Source organism: Artibeus jamaicensis, unplaced genomic scaffold (assembly GCF_021234435.1).
Source record: "Artibeus jamaicensis isolate MK-2021 breed Jamaican fruit bat unplaced genomic scaffold, CSHL_Jam_final contig_76, whole genome shotgun sequence".
Taxonomy (NCBI): Eukaryota; Metazoa; Chordata; class Mammalia; order Chiroptera; family Phyllostomidae; genus Artibeus; species Artibeus jamaicensis.
Window position 1 is genome coordinate 1,406,239 of NW_026521954.1, and position 12,217 is coordinate 1,418,455.

Here is a 12,217-nt window from a genome sequence, read left to right on the forward strand (position 1 = left end):
AATGGTGAGAAACCAAAGGGAAATAAACGATGGATAGATCCAACTGGGTGTGGCAAAGGCCGGAAAACCTGCCAAACACCTAATGCTGCTGAAGCAGAGCAGGACCAGGACTGCAGCTCTCACCAAAGCCAGAGTTTAAGAAGGAACATTTCTTCCCCAGAGTTCCAGTTCTTAACAGAAGAAAGCAGGTGTGAAGCTGGGAAAACTAAAGCCCCATGCAAGGAATGATAGAATAAAGGTTGATTGGTTGAGGCAGTGGAGGGAGATTTTCCTTTCAGGAAATCGCTCAGCAAAGTAAAGAAAAAGATGAATGATTCATGACTCTATGAGCAGGATTGAGAAAGAGCATGTCAAGAAAAAGACCAGATCAGCACGTGACCTTATCTTGGTGATCTGATATAGCTCACCCTGTGATCTGAGCACATCAGCTCACTGCTTCTCAAACAACTTTCTGGGACTTTGTCCTAGATCGTGTGTAGGCCTGGCGCGGTGAGGGCCGTGGTGGAGAGCTCTATAAGCGAATTTATAGAAGGGGCATCAGCTAACTGAATGCCTTTATGTAGAATGTGGTCAAGAGGAGAAACCAGGAAGTTCCCTTCGTCTTTTGTATGAGTGGACTCCAAACAGACTGTTGTTGCGTTTGACCTTTATAGGCAAGTTTACGCAGGAGAATTTCGTGCAGCGTCCATTTGTGCCCCGAGATCTTTGCCCTAAAATCATCTTTGGAAGTAAGGGTCTGCCCAGTGAATTGGTGATTTAATATGGGTGGGCTGGTTTTCCTTCTTTGCCCAAAACTGTGGTCTCAACTGTACTCTTCTTGATGCACTGAGGTTTCCCTTCAATGCTTCCTCCCACAGGTGAACTGGACTGTACTGCCTTGTCTGTGGTTTCGCTGTCCTCTGTCACATGGGTAGCGCCCATTGTCCTTTAGGACATCTTGCCCCCTGTAACTCACTTCAAGAAGTGGCTAGATTGCGCAGCGACTTTCAGGAATGGCCCCAGAGGTTGACCATTTTGATTGCGGTGGCGCCTGTGTTAGACTTTACCTGAGCGCCTTCACCTGCACACGGTCAGTCAGGTCCTGAGAAACTGCTAATTTCTGCAGAGCCTTTGATTAAGGAATTCCCAGCCAGCGCTGACAGAATGTTTTCATTGCAAAAAGGAAACCCATTACAACAAAGCTGTTAAGTAGTATCCTGCTAAAGTGAAAACAGGTTATGTTTGAGGTATTTGTTTAGAGTCTGAGCTCTCCCTTGCACACTGTCAGACTAATTAGACCTGTAGAAACTACAGCAGGTGCATTTGACTGGAACTGGGGAGAGGTGGAGGAGTTTTGCATTTAAAAGAATGGGCTCTAAAAACACCCAGGGACAGTTCATTCCGAACATTTTTTCACAGCTTGCTCTCCTTCACCAGGTACCACTGATCATCTCCAGGGTCACCTCCTTGAACTCTCAAATTCTGGAGCTATAAAGTCAGTACACTTTTGGCCCAACAAAGCTAAAAGCTCAGCAAAGGACCCGGCATCATTACTTGTCTCCTCTAACCTGGGTTGAGCTGGGTCAGAGGAGGTCAGTGATTAAAAATAACCAAGCTGCTATTTCAGCTCACCAGCGTAATACATGATACTGTTTATTTTAATTGTCCTCCAGTTGGATGTTGAGGAACCAGTTAAAAAGTAAAGACAGCAATGAATTATATGATTAACCTTTATCTTTGGCCAGTATTCAAGCCTTGATTTGTATGGAAAGCTGTTACATGCAGTGAGCTGATGGTTAAATTCTCCAGAATTCTGTACTGTGTTCTGTATCTTAAGATGGCTCTAGCCTTGAGTTTAAACAAGCTGGGTACTTCTTCCTTTACTTCTGTGTTCCTGTTTTGTATTTCCAGAAAAGACGAAGTGGATGGGTGGATAGGAAATGCATAGACACATACCCTTGGGCCTACCAAGAAGCCTCCAGGTGACGCGGAGGTGGCAGGTCCCTGGAACAGGTGCCGAGGAGCAGGTGTCTGAAGTACATTCAAAGAAACATTCCTCTGCTTAGGCAGAGTCTAACACAGTAGGGGCATAAAGGCGATTCAGACCTTGATTAATCCACTGTCACCATCAGAATAAAAACCAAACACCCATCAGATTGACAACATGCAAATGACTGAAAACAGTTTGTGCTTCTCTAGGTTTATAGTCAGTGGAGCTTCATACCTGGCTAATGAGGGTGTGGCTTGCTGTAGATTCCTAGGGAAATGCCCTGGCTGTTTCTGATAAAAGTACAAATGCAAATACCCTGGAGCCATGGATGTTCCTTTGAGGATCCTGTCCCATAGAATGCAATCAAGTTAACACATGTCAGTGTTGTCTGAGGGGTTAGAAAAGAAACTGAAGTCTGAATTTCCATCAGGAAGTGGGTAGTTGAATACACTATGAATACATTATATATCATGATATATGGGGACAGAGATGTGTTACAGCTGGAGGGAAACAGCTCTTCGCTTATCTCGGGCGCCCCTGGAAGGGAGATGCTGAACTCGGGCCAAGATAAGGACGAAGTGGACTAGGTGGTGATTTGTGATGTGCTCTGCAGGGTTCGACTCCCCCTGGAGGTCCTCGAGACCAACTTCTGCACTTCATTCAAGGATGTATATAGATGGATGACTTAGCTGGTTTAACATCTTACACAGTTTGGATTGGCTAATTGACCCAGGTGTATAATATGCCATGAAAATTTTTTCCAGCCTTCTCCAAATTAAGCTTTATTGTACTTACAGTGAAGACTCAAAGTCCCTGTTATAACATAATCAGAAGGGACCCCAGGGAACTGTGCCTGGCAGTTTCTCAGGTGCCTGACGCTTGGCTGGCCTTTCCGTTGCCTGCTGTACCATACCCCCTATTTTCATTAAAGTTCTGTGTGAATACCTTCTGGAGTTCAATCTAGTGACTCCATTCAGTTATTATATTTGACCCATTGTAAGGGATGCACCACGTAATGGGGTTGTTTTTTAAGAATTGGTTAAGCCTCTACGCTTTGTCCTGCAAACATTTATAGTAAGTGGAAAACCAAGTTGCAGAGAAGTAAATTTTTCCAAGGAAAGAAAAAACATGCATACATGCATGTTTGTTGTATGAGGATGCATCAGTTTCTATTCCTCCCCTTGAGCAAGTGGCATGAGATCAGGCGAGAACATCAGTTTTTTCTTTTTGTACCTCTCTTTGGCTTGTTGCAAACATAACATTGATTTCAGTAGTTTGGCAGAAAATGTTGTTGACTGAATATATATTTAGAGTGTTTTAGACATAATGTTTTGCAGTAAGACATATTTCCCAGTGATCTCTTCAGTGATGAATTGAGAGGGGAAGTCTGGGTGGAGACTGCAGAAGAGGCGAGCAGGAGAATGTGCGTTGGGCTGGAGGCAGAGGTCCCCTGGGAGACAGCATGAGGACAGGTGGATAGAGAGGGAGCAGAAATGTAATTGGGGACAAGCAGCAGAGGCTCACATGTGCAGAAAGAAGTGATGGATGGTTGAGGGAAAATGAGCAGCTATGGAAGACAGACATGTGAGGCAGGCTCGCAGATTGTGTTCCACAGTTTTGTGGGAGTGCCACTGGTTTTCTCCCTTCTTCGTGGAGCGTGGTCTGCCAAATCAGGAGAGCCTGTGGGACCCTTCTGCCCTGTGAAGTGGAACCCGGTGGAGTGGGTGTTTTTAGATGTGAACTAGCAATCACCTGTGAAGTGGCAAGGATGGGTAGTTGAGATTACAGAGCGGGAAGGGGTGGCCCTGAGCTGACATCCGGGGACAGGCATGAGGGCGCGTCCAGTGGTTACATAACTGTTTCCACCTGTTCACTCTGGAATCATTTCAGGACCTTGTGAGATGGACAAGTCTATTTTAAGCAAGTGTTTAAATAGTTCACCAACGTCTTTTTATGTAGCTGTCATTTATTATAATCGCATATCATAAAATTTATTATTTTAAGTATACAATTATGTTTAGTGCATTCACCAGCTCGTGTATGCTTATGTATGTAGTTCCAGCACATTTTCATCAACCCCAAAAGAAACCCCATACATGGAAGTAATCAATCCCCATTCCCCTGCCATGAGGATTTGTCTCTGGATTTGCCTGTTTTGAACATTTCATATAAATGGAATCATATAATGTATGACCTTTTGAGTCTGGCTTCTTTCACTTAGTGTAACTTCAAGATTCATTCATGTTGAGCATCCATCAGCACTTTGTTCATTTTCATGGCTGAGTTATATTCCATTGTACAGATATACCACATTTTGTTTATCCATTCATTCATTAGGTTGTTTCCACTCTTCGGTTTATGAATAATGCTATAATAAACATTTTTGCACAAGTTGTTGTATACGCAAATGTTTTCAGTTCTCTCAGATGAATACTTAGGAATGGAATTTCTGGATTGTGTAGGTAACTCCGTGCTCAACTTTTTGAGGAGCTGCCAAAGTATTTTCCTATTAAGCCTTTTTTCCCTAATATATAAATATCATTTAAAAAATATGTTATTTATTTATTTTTAGAGAAAGGGGAAGGGAGGGAAAAAGAAAGGGAGAGAAACATTAATGTGTGGTTGTTTCTTCATCTAAGGCCTTGTAGATGCTTGGACTTACTTTGTGAGCCAAGAGAAGTCAGTTGATGAAGACTTTTAAGCAAAGGTTGAACTAATCTTGTATGTATGTCTGTATGTAGGGTGTGTGTGTGCACGTATACAGATAAATATGGGTACATCAGAATACATAATGACTGTCCATATCCAGAATCATTATATGTAGTCAGGATAGTAGAAACAAAATTTGAAGTAGATGAAGAGGGAATGCAGGAACCTAATGGTGTGGCTAATGCAGACCTCCAGGTAGGAGCTGATGGGTGCTTAAAATAGGGGTGCTGGTGTGGGTGACAGTGAAGACCAAAGGAAACTGACAGAATTTGACATGCTTGGGTCATAAAACCAACAGGACATTGTTTAGTTAGTAAAAATTATTCTCAATTTTCAAAGGTTTTATTTTTTAACACTAGCAAAAGAATTTAAAAATAAAGAGATGAACAGTGAACAGGTGTAAGAGCATAATAAAACTGCCAAAATCATAATGCAGCACTGTTCATAGAAATTAAGTTGCTTAGAAAGTATTGCTACAAAAACAACAATAAAGCAACAAGAAAGAAATACCTACCACCATAACTAATAAGTAAATGTAACAAAATGTCAATCACAAGGTCATTGTACAAAAATTTAATACATTCCTATATACTACCATTGACCAATTGAAAAATGGAATAAAGAATACCATTTACAGTATAAGATAAAAATATCAAATATCAAGAAATAATCTTATGAATGGCCCATGCAGTGAAGACTATAAAAACGTATCTGAGAGAAATTATTGCAGGCTTAAATAGAATCAGAGACACAGCTTATCTATGAATCAAAAGGCGTGGTCCCCAGATCAAAATCCTGGGTGTTTGTCTTTTTTAAAGAATTGACAACATGATTCTAAAATTTATATGAAATGCAAAGAACTGAAATAGCCAAAACAATATTGAAAAATATTGGGAGTGGGAGTACTTACACTCCCTCAATCCAAGACTTACTATAAAGTTACAGTAATCAGGATGGTATGTAAGGTGTGAAGATACAGCAAACTGATCAATGGAACAGAGTCCAGGAAAAAACCCCACCTTACCACCTTGTTGGTTTAATGGGGGAAGGAAACATCTTTTAAACAAAATCTCAGGTATGGTGGTTGAAAGCTCAATACAAAATGCATACACATGGTGTGGTTTGGTGTGTATGAAATACAAGACTAATCTACAATGACTCATTTATCCTCTGGGGATGGAGGGGTGGATGGTAAAGGGGCATGAGGACTCTTCCTGGAGTTCTGTATCATGTTCTCAGTGGTGGATCCACAGGTGTTTGCTGTTTTCAAAACTCATTGAACAGAACACTGAAGATCTGTACATTTCATCGTACGTTACACCTCCATTAACAGAAGAAAACCTCACAGACTTGAGCCAGGCAGACGGTACTTATGGGAAGCAGCAGGAAACATGGTGATTGGGCAGTGAGCCCCACCGGAAGCCGTGGCCATTGCTCTGTCCCAGGCACGGGTTGCAGTGTGGGAATTGACTGGCTGACCTTCCGAGCTTTCCCGATAAGCCCGAAGTCTTCATTTTCATGTCACATCTCTTGACTTTAGAAATATTAAACACTTTTTTAAAAACCCACTAAATATGACAGTGACCAGAGGGGAGAGAGGAGGGAATTTCAGGGGAAAAGGGAAAGGGTTTACAGGAACAAGTATAAAGGCCACATGGACAAAAACTAGGGGGTGGAGGTGGAAATGGGAGGGAGGTGAGGAGGGCTGGGGTGATGGGCTGGGATGGGAGTAAAAGACAGAAAACTGAACTTGAACGATTAAAATAAAATAAATTTAAAAAACACTGGAAATATTATTAATAAATATTGCAATTGAGGGAGTGTTTAAGATCTATCTAGATGCCATTGAACAGGATTTTTTCTAGTATAAATTAACATGAATTTTTAGCAAATCTTTTAATGTCACTCAGTCTTGGTTATGGTTGACATAAACAGCACTTTGCCAGCTGTATTTGTTGAGGATTTGTTACACTGTAGCCACTGGGGTAAGCGATTAAAAGGCCGAGTGCTCATTTATTCTTTATTCGTTGTGACAACTGATTTTGAGGAAGACACTGCTAGGCAATGACAGATGGCCTCTAACCCAGGGAGTTTTTTATCATAAATCTTATGCTTTGGACCCGACTACTTTGGGAAAAACATTGAGGAGCAGGCTTACTCCTGGGGTCAGTTTGGATAAACTGCAGGCATTAGCGTTTTGCATGTTAGGGCACAGTGATCAATTTTAGATGCCTGCAGATCACTCAGATCCTTGTCTCCTAATTGAATAAATACCATAAAAATTGAAACTTGAACTTGTTCACTAGTTACAGTTACTGGACTGGAAATAGTTTTATTTTAGCTCTTCAACTTGGAATTATTATTTTTATTAATGACGTTGTTGCACCAAAATGCACTATAAGATACTCGTTGTTGCATTTATTTGTCTAATAAGCATTTTAGTGTCATGTGCCAGGAGTGCTATGAGGTACTAGAGATAAAGAAATGATAGGACATAGTCCCTGTGTCCAGGGAATTTTAGGACATGAAAAGATTATGTTTAGATTAAAATAATTTATATTGCAATACTGGTTTCAAGACTTCGTTTGTAATTAATGTTACATTTGCTATTTAAAATCGAAAAGATTATTATTGTGATTTACTTCAGTTTCTTCTAAAGAAACTGAACCTAATGTTTTTGTACTTATAAATTATTCATTATGTAAATATTTGCTGAGTAACTACTGTGCATCTGGTCCTGCATGGTTTCCACAAAATACAGTATTAAAGCAAATACTAGTTTTCCCTCATGGAATTTGCTATCAGAATAATTTATTGACTGATCTTGAAGTTCCTTTTTGAAGCGCTAAGTGCTGAACTATCTGTCTCACATTATTCTTTCCTGTTTTTGTTTGTTTGTTTTATCTCTTAGTGTTTGTTGATGTATTCATTAGTAAGCCACAGGCACAACACAGGGGCGAAAACAAAGCACTGAGTAACATTACTTTGCAAAGCGGTAGTGGAACACTGAGCAGTATCAACCCTTCTATCATAATTTAATAGCAGTCTCTTCTTTCTTTCACTTCTCAGTAAACCAAATGTGGAAACTTTTGCTCTTTTGCATTGTTATAAACCCAAAGGTGCAGGTTCTTTATCTGTTGGTTCGTGATAAATGTTTACTAACCAGTTAGAACTTTATCCCTTCCATGCTTATGACTTAAAAAAAAAGTTGCTACAGTTATGGCCTGTGACATGTTTTTAAGCGTGTCGGGCCCTGTTCCGCGTCATTTCTGCGGCCTCCTCCTCCAGCCTAGCACTCTCTCATTCATCCCCCCAGATGCTGGGGGAAGCCCTCAGCACCCGCAGTGGGAGGCGTTAGTGCGGGATCTGAAATGCGTGTAGGTTGTTTCCAGTTCTTTATATCATTTCACGCTTCCCTGCAGTCATAATTTTAGACCTGTAAAAGTGACTACTGGTTCATTTATGTGAAGCTATTACTATTTATTTTAAATGAGCATCTCATCAGAAGTAAATTTTTTTGATAAGTACTAAAAAAGGTCTTTAAAATGTAACATTTTTTCTTTCCAGTGTTGAGAAATGGTGCTTGGGAAATTGTGCACTGGGAAAAGGTATGCATTGGTTTTATTTTATTTTCATTTTATTTTTTTACACTGTCCTACAATAGAATGGACCACCACAGTAGCTTCCGAGGCCAACACATTTCTATCACCATGATTACTTTAGCAGGTTTTTATTTTGTTGCAGGAGAAAAATGCATAGAGGTTTACTCCAGTAGGTGTAATTTTTGTATATAATATGAGCGAATGTCAAGAATTCCACTGATATGAAGGCTATTAAATAATTAATGTTGCAAGCATACACGGAGTCTTCAGTTACTCACATCCATTTAATATTATTGTCATACGCTAGAAAAGCTATTTTCTTAAAAAGTAATATGTAGAACTTTTGGTTTCTTTATGGTATATTTTGAGTACTGTTTTCACAGATTTCCTTTAACCATGAAGTGTTTTGTGTTGTAATTTTTGCTTTAATTATCTACTGTCCAAGTAAAAATAAAGATTCGAATTCTGAAATTTCAGAATTTGAAATTCTGATATTTCAAATTCATATATTGTGACTAAACCCATTTATGTACTGCTAATTCCTTAAGGAAAAAAATTAAAATCTTACTGAATAAAATCATTTAATGTTCTGGAAATCAGTTCCATAATATCAAGAAGTTAATATGCTCACAAGACCTGTAAGGTGGTCGTTAGTGAGTTAAGACATCATTTAACAAGTGTTGCAAAGTGTTCATATGCTTTTCAGACTTCAATCTTAAAAGGTAAGCAATTGTTGTTAGTTCTCCCTTAGTTCTGGAAGAACACTTAACCCCTACTCTCTGCAAATGAATAATCGCCTTCGTCACTTGGTAAAAGACTTTGGGAGGTGAGGCCACTCCCCCCAGGACTTGTTTCCTGAGATTGGCTGAGGTGGGAGCCACCATCAGTCACTTATGGTACTTCAGCATTTCCCAGCCAGTTAAAGGCCTTGTCCCAGACTCTGCCTTGTAATGTTCATAGTTACCTTGTATCTCTGCCCAGAATAGGATTCCCTCAGAATTAAGTGCATTTTCATTATTTCAGATTAGTGGCTAGAGCAGAGATTGACATCTCCCTTTCTAGATACAGTCATACCCCAGTACTCCCTCGGCTTCAGACCTTGTCAGACCCTGTACTCGTCACATTTTGATGACACAAAATGTTTCAGCACTCTGTGCTTGCTCGGGACTTGTGTCACTTGCTAGAACGTGTATGAGTCACGACACTGCCCCACAAGAGAAAGTGCTCCATCACACAATGCTTGTCGGTCTGGCCACTCATTGCAAGTTCCAAAACAAATTAATGACGAGTACTGAGATACCACTGTACTTGAAAACTCATCATCTCTCTCTCTTTGGTTTAACATAAAAGTAACAAAGAGGAAAGTCCCTCAATTGCGCTTTTCTTATTTCTTTTATGCTATTGTCTGGCATTTGTGGATATAAGCCTTTTAGAGGGAAGACAGGTAGGAAATAACCAAGTATGATACATTGAATTTTATTATATATTTCCGTCACCAGGGTTCTCAGTGTAGTTAACCTAAATTCCTATCCTGGCACATTCACGTCAGTTTCTTACCTTCTCAGCTAGAGTGCTTCTTCAGAAAATAAGTAGTTATGAAGTGGGACATAACCATCCTCTACTTCAGTCTTAACCTTAACCTCTTAAAAAGTCTTATTTTTCTAATAAGCAGCCGTTATTCCAAGATTGTGCTAATCTACCTAGATGACTGTAACTCTTACTTTTTCAGTTTTTTAACAAACAAAAAAATTAAACCACCGGCCCCAAACTGCCCACAGTGATGGCGTGTTTACTCCTTATGGAGACCTGTGCCACGCCACCCAGACCCCACTTTGAGACACGGAGGGAGGCAGAGTGTGATAGCGTCGCCAAAAGTCACACAGCCGGCATGAGCTGGTGTCGCTTAGTGATCACAATTAGATACTTAATTAACTGGAACTAGTGAAAAGCTGGTTCAATGATGAATTCAAGCTAAGAATTCAAAAACTAACAGCATTCTTTTGTTGACAATATCACATTCAAAAAAATGTGGTGAAAAAAGATTGCATTACCAATAGTATGTGAGATACTTACAGATAAAGTTAAAATATGTATATGACCTTGGTAAATAAAATCAAAATTTGAGGCATTAAAGATTCACATAAATGTACAAATACAGCATATTCCTAAAAAACTAAAAATAGCAGCTGTTTCAAAGTACTGATATAACACAGCCCCAGAGAAACTGTTTAGTTTTCTAATAGGTGACTAAAGTTTTTTCTTCATTTCAAAGCTAAACAGTAGAGAAAATAGAAAAAAATATTTTGGAAAAATGAAGAGCAGTGTGGAAGGACTAGCTATAAAATGGGGGAAAGTTATTAAAATATGTAAATCTGTTGTAAAAATACATAGTGATGAGTAAAGTAAAATAAAGTAGAACAGAGTGCAATAGAGGATAGATGCTTTGAAATAAAGCCCACTTCGTATAGAAGGAGGCAAAAGTCCTCACAAAAAGGGGTATATAATAAACTATTTGGGATCACATATTAGCAGTTTCAAGAAATAACACAGTTTATATCTAAATAACAGCCTATGCTAAAATAAATTCCATCTGGCTAAAAGAGTTAAGTGTTAAAACATTGTTTTTGAAAAACATACAGAGTAAAGACTTTAATAAATATTTAGAGAAGAGCAAGATCTCAAGATCTGTGACTCAAGATCTGTGAAATCTGATTATACAAAATTTAACACTATCATACAACATGACTACCACAACGAAAGTGAAATACAGAAAATATTTGCCCCAAATATGGTAAAGATTAAAGTCATTGTTATACAAATGGCAAGTGAAAGTTGGCAGTAAGCAAGAAGTACTGTAATAAACAACCTACTCCATGTTCAACCTACTAAGAAAAGTTGTAAAGTTTAACAGTATTGAAGTCCCAGTTGCTATCTGTTCAGTAAATAAAAGCAAACTCCTTTGTGCTTCATAATTTTTAGTTTTACAAAGTACTTCATTCACATGTCATTGTGGATTAGCAGTTTGGCTTTTCATATTGAGAATCATAAAAAGAGGATTCTGGGAATTTATCCTAGGAAAATAATTACAAAGCAGGAAAAAGCCTATATATGTGCAAAAATGTTTATTGTAGCATTACTTATAATGCTGAAAATCAGACTATGTGGATACACAACAATAGGGAGTTCTATAAACAAATCAAGACACCCTACATCCTGGTATATTTTGTGACAAGTAAAAGCTATTATTTCAGATACTGTGCCAACACAGAAAAATTTTATACCATTCGTTCAACAAATATTTATCAAGAATATGTCCCAAGCAGTGAGCTAACTGCAGCAAGCAAGACATATGAGGATTCCTGTGTCATAAAATAGAATTGCAGGTGAAAAGATCAGAGCTGTGCACGCTAAGGTGCTGACTGTGTAAAAATGGTTTATTAAACACTAAATGGACAGGCATGAAAGCATTCTTGCTTGTTGGGTTAGCCAGATTGTGGGGCAAGTCTTTTCTTTAGCTTATGTAATATTTTGTGCAATTAAAAAAACAAAATCAATAAATCAAAAACCAAGAGTCAGAGTCGCATGCCAAGGTAATATAATAAATCTTAGTGCAAATGGGCTTTAGATCAGGGCTTTTTTTTCTCTGCCTTTATAAATGTGTGGCTACTGTGGTTGCTTTTTAAGGGTTCTCAAAGGACCTACAAATTTGTTTAGTGTACATCCAGTCATTCACAGATGGGCAGACTTCAGCTCTCAAACATTAGTGGTCACCTCTCCAGTTACTGGCCTAAAGCCTTTTCTCAAAGTTAAGTAGCCAGTATCTGGGCTTTTTAAAAATAAAATATTGCAATCACAAAGACCTGTACAAGGCATTGCATCTCCGCCCTTGAAATATAAAGAGCTATCTTTGTTGCAGTACCACAAAGCCCATTTCTTC

The 12,217-nt window shown here is 39.0% G+C and overlaps 1 protein-coding gene and 1 pseudogene across 3 annotated transcripts in view; one reads left to right on the top strand and one right to left on the bottom strand.

Moving 5' to 3' along the window:
* Nucleotides 1–12,217, top strand: part of ATP8A1 (ATPase phospholipid transporting 8A1) — a 215,835-nt gene that overhangs the window by 42,683 nt on the left and 160,935 nt on the right. For all 3 annotated transcript variants that reach the window (XM_053672277.1, XM_053672278.1, XM_053672279.1), the window contains one exon: nucleotides 8,246–8,286. In XM_053672277.1, coding sequence (XP_053528252.1) covers nucleotides 8,246–8,286 — 41 coding nt within the window. The remainder of the gene's footprint in view (nucleotides 1–8,245; nucleotides 8,287–12,217) is intronic.
* LOC119042462 (uncharacterized) lies at nucleotides 8,327–8,422 on the bottom strand (annotated as a pseudogene).